General features: G+C 39.6%; 1 protein-coding gene across 2 annotated transcripts in view; it reads left to right on the top strand.

Moving 5' to 3' along the window:
• ppp2r3b (protein phosphatase 2, regulatory subunit B'', beta) overlaps positions 1-13,398 on the top strand; it is a 153,973-nt gene that overhangs the window by 53,273 nt on the left and 87,302 nt on the right. For both annotated transcript variants that reach the window (XM_041199878.1, XM_041199881.1), the window contains one exon: positions 9,937-10,122. In XM_041199878.1, coding sequence (XP_041055812.1) covers positions 9,937-10,122 — 186 coding nt within the window. The remainder of the gene's footprint in view (positions 1-9,936; positions 10,123-13,398) is intronic.

Raw genomic sequence — 13,398 nt, forward strand, 5'->3', positions numbered from 1 at the left:
TTACACAATTTTATTTATTCTTAGATGGGCTGCTGAGAAAACTGTCTTTTCTCTAGCTAGCCCTGAGAATGTGATGATTTATCTTCTCCTTGAACTATTGATAGGGTTCCATAGCATTAAGTAGTGAATTCTGAGATTTTGGCCAAGCAGTGAAGAATAGCGATGTATATGCAAATCAGTGTGGCAGGTGACTTAGAGGTGATGGTATTCCCTTGATTTTTTGCACTTGCCTTATTGGCAGAAATTGCAGGGCCTTGAGGTTTAAGTTTAGTGAATTGTACAGTCATAGTGTGCTAGTGATATGAGAGGGGAAGACATTTGAATTTGGTGTTTGTGATGCTGATCAAGCAGACTGCTCTGTTCTGCATGATGTGCAGAAACTGGTGTTGTTGAAGTTGTACTTGTCCAGACAATTAGTGAGTATCCCTTCACTCTTCTGACTCTAGCCTAGAGAAACTTTGAGAGGTTAGGAGGCGAGTCATTTGTCGCAAGAGTAACCATCATCTTCCTTACACTTGCATTGTTTTTTGTTCAGTTTGTTCCGTTCATTATGATTCGTGAGTACTAAAAAAAGAAAATGATTGTGAATTAATTCCTTCCTCTCTGCCTCCCTGGAATGATTCTGCAGTTTAGTATCTCTGACTCCTCGATTACTGCCTTTTAAAATTAATCTGGAGGATCAGTAATTTTATATACATGGTGTAAAAACTATGATCTTCTCTGTGGGTTCAGGTTACAATAACAAAATCAATTTTTGCTCATGCTCTATCTTGACCCAATTAACCAAATTATTTCCTTTCTCAGCTACCTCCCAAAAATAAGCCCCTGGCCTGTGCCCTGATTGTTTTGTCTGCATGAAATGATGGGAAACATTAGAACACTGCCATACATACTACCTGTATGCGGATGTAGTGTGTCATATGATTTACTGAACTGGCATCTTCAACATTTGTTCACGCAAATCTTGTATGATATCACCTTTTCCCGTTGTTCTATAAGTTAAATCTATTTGAGATGGCTTTTTTTTTTGATGTAACAACAGACTTGGAATGTTGCATATGTACAATTTTCTGGTAATGTATTTAACCTCGTTACTTTGCAATTGGAAGTTAATTTGCTCATGGGTTGGGTTTAGTTTATTAAGTATCAACTAACTTCTGTATGCTGAAAAAAGAGACATGTTGCTGAAGCTTTTTGTCTTGCACTCATCAGAACATACACAAGAATGTGAAATTTCAAGTGATCGCAACAGTTTATACTGCAGGAGAAAAGGGTGCTAATTGGTTAGCATGTTGACTCCTCTGGCCAAGGTTGTGCCATGGAGAATTTGGCACCCTTATGTTTGTCCTGATGAGTGCATAACAAAAAGCTTTGCTAACTTGTCTCTTTTTTCAGCATTATTCAAGTTCTGAACTTACTTTTGCTTCTTGCCCCACCCCCTCCCCCCAAAAAAGCTCTGTTTTGAGTACTTTAGGGTGTTTAGTCTTGTAAGTTATATCAGAAGAGGTCGTTTACATTTCTGTATTAATATTGACACTCGTAAAACTTCACTTAATAAGATGCACAGATAGTTAATATGCTGTTTCCTTTTCAATTTTTTGGGGCGTGGAGACAGGAATAAACCTTTCGCAAATCTGTAAATAAGAATGGTTTGGAGCTAGATGTTCTCATCACATTAGCAAGCATTCTAGCCACCTCACTTGTAAGAACAAAAGATTGTTCCTGTTCAGAATTTCACCTTGCCATGGTAGGATGTATATAATTCACTGCAATGTAAATAAAGCTTCACAATTCCTCCCCCTCACAGCTTCTGTCAGCAACTACCATTTGGAGGACTTTTGAGAGCTGATGTAAGTTTGAGCAGTGTCTCTATCCGTGGCTTTAGGGGGTTTCTTAACTCAGCATTAGAATTGCTGTATCACTGATGTTTCAGCATTATTTTCTAAATTTATGTGAAAACAAGCACTAATTTTTGTTAAGAGAACAGAAAATGCTGGACACATTCAGCAAGTCACTCAACATCTGTACGTGGAACACACAAGTGAATGTTTGTGTGTAAACCCTTTATGAAAATTAGAAGAAATTACAAATGACCAAATAAAAAGGAAAGAACAAAGGAAGAAAATCTTGCACACAATAAAGAGGGGAGTCAAATGTCGTGTGACATCTTAAGTCAGAAATAGAAGATGGTTAAACGTCTGAAGGGGCACTAACTTGAGGGAATCGAAGATGAAATGACTGAAATTAAAACATTTTCCAAGGTACAATAATTTTATCCTGCAGAATGCAGGTAAGGTATTGATTTAAAAAAAAAATAGAAAATGCTGCAAATAGACAGGAGGCCTGGTGGATCTGAAAAGAGAAGACTGCTTAAGTAAAGAAAGACTTGCATTTACGTGTTGCATTTCCCAAACTCAGGCTATTCCAAAGCACTTTACTGGCAATTAAGTACTTTTGAAGTATAGTATAGACACTGTGTAATGTAAGAAACAAAGCCACCAATTTGAGCACAACAAACTCAAACAGCAGTGTGATAATGACCAGATTTTTAGCAGTGTTGATTTGAGGGATAAATGTTGGCCAGGACAATTCACTTCACTTCAAGGTTCAGTGTGCAACAGAACTGGAAGCTTGGTGACTTTAGTAAAATTGGGAGTTGCAAGTTCCCTCCAACCCTCACGCCATCCTGACTTGGAACTATATCGCCATTCCTTCATTGTCTCTGGGTCAAAACCTTCTTAACAGCACTGTGGATATACTTACACCAGATGGACTGCAGTGGTTCAAACAGGTAGCTCATCGTACCTTCTCAAGGCAATTAGGTTTGGGGAACAAATGCTGGCCTTGCCAGTAATGTTCACATTTCATGAATAAAAAAGTCAAAAGTTTACTCCCTTTTTTTGCAGCCTTATTTTTACCTCTAATATCCTGGAACTCGTAAGTTAAATCTAATCGCTGTATGGATTTTAGTGCCACTCAGCTGATTACTGTGCTGTAATCATTGGAAACAAAGGTAAACTGCATGCTTTTACGGAATTGAAGAAAAAGAAGGAGAAAAGAAAACCACAAGTAGAAGTCAAGAGCCCGGAATGCTGACTTCTGTCACAGAGGCAATTAATGTTTTCAATGGGCTGTAAATAGTTTTTTTAAGCATAGAAAGGTAACCGTGTAGGATACTAAAGAAGGAAAAGTGAATTCCTGCATAGGTTGGTGTCTTTGAGAGTCATGGAAAGGTTGGGATCCAGTTATTCAGTGAAGCAGTCACCAAATCTCCATTATTTATTTTTTCATGGGATATGCGCATCACTGGCTAGGTCAGCGTTTGTTGCCAATCACAATAGGAACACGGATTGGCAGAAACTGGGAGGAAAGGGTGGAGTGTTTTAGCATAAGGGTTAAACCATTCAATTAATTGTGGCTGTGTTGCCAATTTGTTGCAGCAATCCAAAACTAATTCCACTCCCCGGCTCTCTCCCCATAAATTTGTTTTGCTTCAAACGTTTATCCATTTCTCCCTTAGTAATCTCTCCTTTAGCTACTCCCTATAGCAAAGCATTCCATATGCAACAACCTCCATGTAGAGACATTTCTCTAACCTTCCCCATCATCCTTTCAAGAGTAATTTTAAAATGGCAACTATTTCTCACAGACTTCCCAACCAGACTCAATTTACTCTATCAAAATTAATTTTATTCTGCACTATAATTTTTTGTGTTTTATAAAAAGGAAACTTAAAAACAAGTTTTTAACTTTTTAGGCCTTCTTTGCACCATTGTAAATAGTTCTAAATCTCTACCCTCCTCATAACTACAGTTTTCACTCTCTAGCATCCTGTGAATCTATGCTGTATGTTCTCTGGGTTTAATGTCCTTTCCACAATGGGACTCCTAAAATTGGGTAATATTTATAACTGTGACCTAACCATTGCATTCTACATGGACTCTAAAAACAGAGAGGTTAAAAAGATTACACATATTTATAAAGCTCAAAATACTGTTGACCTCTTTTGACTTAATCTATCTGCACTTGCGCAGTCAAGAAATTGTGTGAATCTCCATGTCTCTGTCCATTCACATCTTTCCTGTCAAGAGTATTCTCTCATTCTTTATTTCCTCCCAAAATGTATAGCACTTTTCTAGATAGCCTAGCTTTTTGACAAATTTGCTATCTTTGTGTTATCGGCAAGTTTCAATACTTGCTCCCTCTTGCAAATCCAAATCTCTCTCTCATTAAGAACAAAGGTGGGCCCAATACTGACCTAGGTACATCATCCAACTCGTCTTCAATCCAATCAACACCCATCAACCCTAACCCTTTATTTCTTTCCCAGCAATTGACTGCAACTCGCGCTAATGTCCAGGGAGGTGAAATCTATCTTATAAGGAAGAAATCAAAATTTTTAGTCTCGTACCATGAAATATATGTGTTGCAGTAACGATCAATGTCTGTTCCAGAAAAAGTGAGTTTCTTTACTTGCTTCTGAGCTTTCCTTTTGCTCCTTCAAATGCAAAACTTGAAAAGTAAGACATCATGAAATGACATTTTCTGAAATTTGTATCTACATTGAAAGCTTCAGTGGAACATTAAGGAAAAACATTAAGCAGCAAAAGATTTTCTGCTAGGGAAAAATAGTTATGGGAATCATTCGGCCTTTATAAACAGAGATATAGAACACAAGAGTAACTTTGCTTAAGTATGCTGTGAATTTGTTGTTAGTATACCTCACACTCATTCCTTAGGGAGCCAATGACAAGGGACCAAGAGAGTGAGGAGAAATATCTTTATGTAGAGGATTGTTGGGCAATGGAATGTTTTGCCTTGAAGTGGTTACTGCTGTGTTCATTGCACCTTGTATGTCTACATTTGCTGTTCACAGTCTTTGTCTTCATGTTGACCTTATTAAAGTGGCTGACTATATTCTGCACAATTTGAAAGAATAGTAGTATACCCATAATATCGGAACCTGGTAGTGTATTTCCAATGGCCAGAAAGCTGGAATGCAGCATGTGAAAGTAGTCTACTCCAACATCACTTACAGTGGGTTAGGTAGAGCTTACCTGCCTGCCTCAACAACAGAATGAGTTGTGCCTCTGTAAGGAAGTAGGAGAACCTATGTTTATAGTTGTGAAGGAGATTGGAGTTGGACAAGAATCTGACTTCCGTTTGCCCTGTAAATCTCTAAATCTGGAATCTTGGAATAAAGATTTGTCATAAGCCTAATCACTCCTCCTCAGTCAGCACCTGTTTGGCATTTGCTGATACACTTTTAATTAATGCAGAATATTAAGTAACTATATCCACTAAAATAAATAGCCCAATTCGAGCAAATATGCAGTTGTGTATTTGAATCCTGTATCCTTATTATGGCAATGGCTGTTTGAACTCAGCAAAAAAACTAGAGAGTGGAGAGAGAGGATATTTGAAACAGTTCACAATAAACTTTGAAGGCAGTGGTTGTTATGTAAACAACACTGACAGCCATTATACTGCAGCAGTGATCACAAATAACTATCTTCTTCTGAGGCAGTCCCTTGGGCTCAAGGGATGACTTGCTTCCACTCTAATTTGATGGGTTCTAAAATGGCTAATGAGTCCAATACATGATCTGCAGGCTCTAGCATATGTGGGATTGGGTAGAGGGGTTGTTTGGAGGTTTTATCACTCCCTCCAATGCCTCAACTTTGCCTCTGCACATTCCCAGTGAAGAATTTCGATGTGTTTGATGCCTTCCCGAATGAGCCTTCTCCATTTTGGTCAGTCACAAGCCAGGGCCTCCCATCAGTCAGCAGGTATGTTTGACCTCTGTGGGGATGCTTTGAGGATATCCCTAAAATGTTTCCTCTGTCTCCTTGGGAGTTCCGAGTAGAGCAGTTGCTTCGGGAGTCTGGTGTCAGCCATATGAATGACATGTCCAGCTGAGCAGAGTTGGTTTTGAGTGATTAGTGCCTCGATGGATACTGCTGTTGGATGGCCTTCTTGCCACTGGATTTGGAGGTTCTTGTCATGGCATCATTGGTAGTACTTCTGCAATGCTTTGAGGTCCTGAAGGAGGTCATCCAAGTCTCCGAGGCATATAGGAGTGCTGGGATCACTGCTGCTTGGTGGACCATGACCTTAGTCTCTGGTCCTCAAATGCACTTTCCTCAGTCAGCTGAAGGCTGAGCTGACACGTTGGAGGTGATGGTGAATTTCATTGTCTATGGCTGTCTTCTCCCAAGATGATAAAAATGGTCCGCCTCTTCTAAGATCTCACCGTTGATCTTTATCGACCGGGGTGGGGGGGAGGTGTTTTGCTGTGGGTGCTGGTTGGAAGAGGACCTTAGTTTTCCAGGGGTTTAGTCAAAGGAGCATTTTCTCAAAGCTTCAGAGAAGCAGTCAACAGTGACCTGGAGCTCAGTTTCGGAGTAGACACACACACAAGCGCTATTTGCATCCTGAAGCTCTTTGACTGGTTTTGGTTTCGGATTAAAGGTGACATGGTTTGAACAGTTTCCCGCCTGCTCCATAGATTATCTCCATCCCTGTGGATAATTTACTGAAGGTGAGGTGTAATATTGCAGTGAGGAAAATGGTGAACAAGGTTGGTGCAATGACACAGCCTTCTTTGACCCCAATCTTCACTGAGATGGGGTTTGTGATGGTCGCGTTGATGAGGATCATGGCGTATGTGTCGTCATGGAATAGGCTGAGGATGGCAATTAAATTTTTGAGGGCAGACAAATTTGAGGAGGATATTCCATAAGCTTTTGCGGTTGACAGAATTAAAGGATTTTTGTGAGGTTGAATAAAGTCATGTACAATGGCTGGTGCTGTCTCTTGTACTAAATAGCAGTGAGATGAATAACAAGTTGATCTGCTTTTGATGCTTTGAATGAGAGAGAAATGTTCGCCAGATGGGCAACTCACTGCTTCTCTTCCAAGTTACAGGGAAACATATTTTTTTCTTTTGCTAATAGTACCTAAATTTCCTAGGAAATAATCTCACTAAACATTTTATCTGGCTTTTCAGTGGAGAAGGAACATTTGTGGATGTGCACATGTAGTGTAAATAGAAAACTGGATGCTTGCCATTGCAGACAGTTGTCTTTTAAACCTGATATACAATTGGATTGAATTGAAGAACGCATCCTTTCATGGCTTTCTCTAGCAGCTGAGGAACTCTCAGAAAGCTTGCAGTGAGTTATACTTATTCTGTGAACATGCAAGACTTTTTTTTTGTCTGCTGGCTGTCTGAAACTGCAAGTCATTTATAAAATGTTTTTCTCCCACTCACTGCCTTGCAACATATCAATATCTGTTTATCAACATTCCTAATCTTTCATTCTTTGACACCATTTACTTTTTTCTGTGCCTCTATGAAGCATAAGATTTTTGTAACCTTTTTTCTACACCTAAAGTCCAATATAGAAATGGAAGTCCTAATTTTACTTTCACTATTATCTTTATCTGGCAGTTTAAACATTGTTTTGGCTTGACTGCTCTTTGCTAGCTTTCATATCTACATCCAGTTTTCGGTATAGGAAATCTGATTCGTATATGAAACAGAAAAGGAAAAAATACAAACCGCTACTGCAAATAAATTAAATGCATGTAGCAAGCATGATCTTCCCCTTTATTTGAATATATTCAACTTCCTACATGTTCCTCAGATCTTTTTCTATCCCTGTATTAAGGAGTTGCATTTAAAATATTTTATTTGTTTACATTTTATATTCTTTTACATTAGTTAAAGTGCAATGGATGTGGTGGTGGTTCAAACCTGGTATACAATCGAGTTGGGAAATACGCTGCAGCAGTTCAAAGTTACCTGATTTCTCTCTCTTTTTCACAAATCTTTACTGGAGATGGTATATTCTGCTTACGCACACGCCCTCTGTTGTCAGCTAGCCTGCTCCACATGTCATATTTGCAGTATAGATGGATGTAGGCTTGTAAAACTTATTTTTTAAACTTTAGTCCTTTAGGTCTTCATCTATTCCAAGGTGCATTGTCATTTTGCCAAGCATAAGTGAAGGGTCAATCATAGGCCCAGATTTTCGTTCTCGAGGCAGGTGTGCAGAGACTGGAAATTTACCAACTTGCTGAACCAGCCTCAGGAACAACACCCTTGAATGGCTGGATTTTCGCTCCAGTGGGATGGGGGGCATGCTGGAGCCAAGCTCGCTTCCGTCCCCCACGGAAACAATTCGGAGGCAGCCACAGGCTGCTGAGTGCCAAGGTGGACTGGTTCAAAGGCCTGCCTTGGTGCCTCTAGAACTTTGTCCCAGTTGTGATAAAAGCAGTTAGCCCCTCACAACACCTCAACCTCCATCCACTCCCCATGCCCCATCTATGCCATCTTATGCCCCACCCATCCCTCCATGGCCTTTCCTACCCTCCATGCCAACCTATACCCCATGGCCCCTTCTTTCATCCATGCCAACCCATGCTCCTCCCTGTGATCTCTTATAGCCCCTATGCCAACTTAGTGCCAACTCCGGCCAGCTCATATCCCGATATCCACCGACCTTTGCCTTTACACCCTCCTTGCCAACTCACCCAGTATCCACCATGGGCAGACCTCAGGACCATGTAAGTATTTAATTCCTTACAAAAACAAACATTTATATGCATAGCCCCATAACAAAGACTCCTAATCCCTGAATAACGTCTTGGACCTATCAGTCATGCAGGGAACTTACAACAACCCACTGCCCTGCTGTGATAGGTTATGGATGCAGTCAAGCAGTAATGAAACTATAATGATGGCCCTCAGGTTATGTCAACAAACAGCTATTGAAATTGCAAGCAATTTTTTTGCAATTCTGAAACACAACACTTCTTTTCAAAATTTAAAGATCAGGGGATTTAAATAACTTGACAGCTTGAATGTTCCACAGACCTTAACCTACTCACATCTGCTCTTAAAAATCGTAAGTCACACACTGGGGGAAATTGACCTCGCTCCAGTGAAAATGGAGTCTGTTTGAATTCAACACAGCCCTGCTGTGTTCGGGTTTCTTCCATATGTGAATGTTATTCTGCCCCCTCCTTCTCTGCACCCCTGTGGTTTCCAGATATAGGGTCCTGTTGTTATTTTGGTTAAGGTGCACAGTCTCTGAAAATCCAGGCCTTAATCTCAGTCTTTAAAATGCTGTCAGTAGATGATGGGCAGGTGTTGGTTGTGGATGACAATGAGCCGTTAATTAATAGTGGCAATAAGAATGTAGGAGACTTTTGCAATCCATTTGGCTAGTCCAAAATTTTGTCACAAACAATCTAGTGTCTCTCTGTCTTTTATTCATTTTTTATATTTCTGCCACAACTCAAGGATGGTAGGTCAAAACCATCCAAAGCTATCAATGGATAAATGTTCACTTTTACTTGGCTAGAAAAAACTAACTTTCACATATATCGTGCTTTTCATGGCCTTTAGATATCAAAATCCTTCACAACCAATGAAGCCTGTACAGTTGTAATGTAAAAAATGCAACCGCTAATTTGATGCAACAAGTTCCCACAAGTAGCAATGTAACAATGTCTAGAAACCCATTGTAATCTTGATTGAGGAATAAATATTGGCCAGGACACCAGGGGAACATGGCAGTTCTTCTTTGAATTGTGCCATGGGATCTTTTATGTCACGCAAGATGGCAAACGGAAACTCAATTTATCATCTCATCTGAAAGACAGCATACCTGACATTGCAACACTACGGCACTACCGTATCAGCCTAGATTTATGCTACAACCTCTGGAATGGGACTTGAACCCACAAATTTCAGACCGAACCAATACTTACTGGGTAGTATTTATGCAGAATCTTTCCTCTGCAGATTAAATCGTAGGATGGAGCCTGTTGTGTACTAGGTTGTTCAGGGTCTGTGAAAGTAGCAAATTTGATGGCTGACTTGTCTTGCAGGCATTTTAAGCTAAATGTCTTATCTATTTCTTGCAGGTTCAAGCAAAGAAAGAGAATCCCTTGCCTCCAGCACTGAGTGAGTGCATTCCAAAGTTTTATTTCCCTCAAGGTTGCCCAAAAAGAGCTCTTAATGTAGACACAGTCATTGCCAGGATAGAAAATGCCTACACACAATTTGAAAATGAAAGAGCAACCCTGGAAGACATGGGAAAAATTGCAAAAGTAAGTACTTTTTGCACTTGCTTCTTTGTGTAGTTTTGTAATATTGTTATGAGGAAAATATAATACCATTTTTAGTTTATTGTTGGTGCAGTTTGGTTTTTGAATTGGAGTGGAATTGTTCAGTTTCCTCTTTCCTCCTATACTCCCCCACCCCTCACAACTTCTGTTTTCCTCCAATTCGTTCCCATATATTATAATTACTTGTAATTTTTATTTAACTTACAGGGGGACCTTTTGAGTTCAGACAGATTGTGGGTGGGTGGAGCAATTGCATTGCCCACCCAAAGTCCTTGGCAAGAGGTCAGAACTATTTTGAGGGCCAGTCCTAATCTGTTTAATACCAGTAATTAGTGAGAAAGCCCTACTATTCTAAATACAGGAGAGTTAGTTTATTGTGACTTTTAATGGTACCAACCTCTTCTACTTCATTGTTATGGGTTTCTCCTTGCATTCCTTTGGGAGAACAAAAGCAAATCTACCTATCTGAAGCAAATTTAATGAATAATCTGGTTGTCTAAAATTTACAGTGTGGTTTTCTTCCTCGGCTTTCAGATTCAGCTATCGGGTTAATTTCAGTTTGTTGCCTGGAGCTGAGTCGACTTATTGGGCTTGTTTAATATTCTGTGCTAGACCAGCACAGGTCTTGACCGTTGCTGTAGTTTTGCTGAGTGTTCGTTCCTTAATGCATTGTATTGAAATCAAAGTGAATATAAGAGAGCTTGGTTTTGTCTGTTTCTGCCTTCACATAGGAGCATAGAAAATTATGGCACAGAAGAAGGCTATTTGGCCTAATAAGGCCGGTGTTGGCTAAAAAATAACTATCTAGCCTAACTTGGTCTGTAGCCCTGTAGGTTACAGCACTTAAGTGCATACCCAAGTGCTTCTTAATTACAAGGAGGGCTTCTGCCTTTCAGTTGGTGAGTTTCAGACCCCCATCACCCTCTGGGTGAAAGATTTTCTCCTTAACTCCCCTCTAGTTCTTCTGCCAATTACTTTGAATTTATACCCCTGGTTGATGGCCTTTTGTCTATAGAGAATAGGTTCTTTCTATCCACTGTATCTATCCCCCTCATAATTTTATTCATCTCAATTAAATCTCCCCTTAGCTTCCTCTATCCAATCGTTCCTCATAGCCAAGCTTTTCCAGTCCTGGCAACATCCTTGTAAATCTCATCTGTAGCCACTCTAGTGTGATCACATCCTTCCTGTAATGTGACCAGAACTGTGAAAACACCCGAGAATCAAAAGTTTGTACTTTTTGGAATTAATTGGTGACCTAAACCAGTTGTCTGCTACCATGTAAATGTTTTCCACTGCTCAGATATAAACCCTGTTCAAGTTAAGTTATTTATTTGTTGAATAAGTACTGTCTGAAGTCCATGGAAAGCCAGAGGATTAAGGGAGAATTAAGCTTATTAATTATTAAGGGTGTTTAAGCCTTTCTGAAATGATAAATACAAAAGATGAACAATGAAAGAACAGTACAAGCCTAATTTTACTGCAAGATTGGACATAACTTCTGTTTTCAGAAATCTTCTCTGCATAACTTCAATTCACATCAAGTTCACCTGCCTATACAAATCTCCGGGTTTGCTCAGTGTAGCCAGTGCCACATTAGGCTTTGATAAAAGCAAAATACTGTGGAAGCTGGAAATCTGAAACAAAAACAGAAAATGCTGGAAAAACTCAGCAGGTCTAACAGCATCTCCACTGATGCTGTTAGACCTGCTGAGTTTTTCCAGCATTTTCTGTTTTTGTTCCATGGTAAACTTTTCTTTTCTGTGCCTCTGGTCTGGTTTTAAACCAGGAAAAAAATATGTCCGTTCCAAGCAGAATCCTAAGATGGTCTGAGTTACATGTTGGATAAATTTGCATGTTTGCGTCGGTAGTGTCTGTGCCTTTATGTGCACTGAGGCATAGTTGATGTGGGCTTTGGCTTCTGAGGATGCATTTGTGTGTGAGTGGCATCAGCATGTCAGCACTGAGGTATGTTTTATCAATATTGATATATCTTTCTTTGTGTTTCTTTGTATATCTCTCTTTTATTATGTGTTGGAATATAAAAAATACAATTAACAAAGATGAAGCAATGAACAAATGATTTGTGTATACCTCTGCCATCTCTACTGTTTATGCTTCATCTGATTCTGTCCTATTTCTGTATTTACTTTTTCCAAATCACTGATACATCCATTTTGGGAGGTATTCATTATGTATGTTCCACTGATTTGCCAAGTAACACCCCCTGATATTTTAATGGCAAATATCTGTACACATACTGATATCTTTCTGACACTTAGTTACCAGTGCTGAAATGTAGATTAACTGCAGCTTGAGAGAAGACATTTAATGTATTATTTCACCAAGAATGGCGAGTGCTGTCTTCAGCTTACTCTTCGTTCCTCATCTTATTGAAAAGGAGATTTTGTACTAAATGTTAGCTGCTGGTTTTCTTACAAACATCTAGCTCTTAAGTAACAAGAGGCAGCTGAAAGATAATTACATACGAACATATGAATTAGGAGCAGGAGTAGGCCACTCAGCCCTTCGAACCTGCTCCGCCATTCAATAAGATCATGGTTGATCGGATTGTAATCTCAACCTCACGTTCCTGCTGCAGTCTACCTTTGATAACCTTGTTAATCGAGAATCTATCTAGCTCTGCCTTAAAAATATTCAGACTCTGCTTCCACTACCTTTTGAGGAACAGAGTTTCAAAGACTCACTACCCTCAGAGAAAAAATTTCTCTTCATCGCTGTATTAAATCAGCGACTCATTTTTAAACAGTGACCCTTAGCTCTAGAATCTCTTGCAAGAGGAAACATCCTCTCCACATCCATCCTGTCATGACCTTTCATGATCTTAAAGGTTTCAATCAAGTCACCTCTTACTCTTCTATACTCCAGTGGATACAAGACTAACCTGCCCAACCTTTCCTCATAAGACAACCTGCCAATTTCTGGTGTTAGCCTAGTAAATCTTCTCTGAACTGCTAATGCATTGACATATTTCCTTAAATAAGGAGACCAATACTGTACACAGCACTCTAGATGTGGTCTCACCAGTGCCCTGTACAACTGAAGCATAACCTCCTCCCTACTTTTATATTCAATTCCCCTTGTAATAAACAATAACACACTATTAGCTTTCCTAATTACTTGCTGTACCTGCATACCAGTCTTTTGTGATACGTGCAGTAGGACACCCAGATCCCTCTGAATCTCAGAGCTCTGCAATCTCTCACTATTTAATAATTTGCTTCTTTTTTATTCTTC

The sequence above is a fragment of the Carcharodon carcharias genome, chromosome 11 (genome assembly GCF_017639515.1).
Source record: "Carcharodon carcharias isolate sCarCar2 chromosome 11, sCarCar2.pri, whole genome shotgun sequence".
Taxonomy (NCBI): Eukaryota; Metazoa; Chordata; class Chondrichthyes; order Lamniformes; family Lamnidae; genus Carcharodon; species Carcharodon carcharias.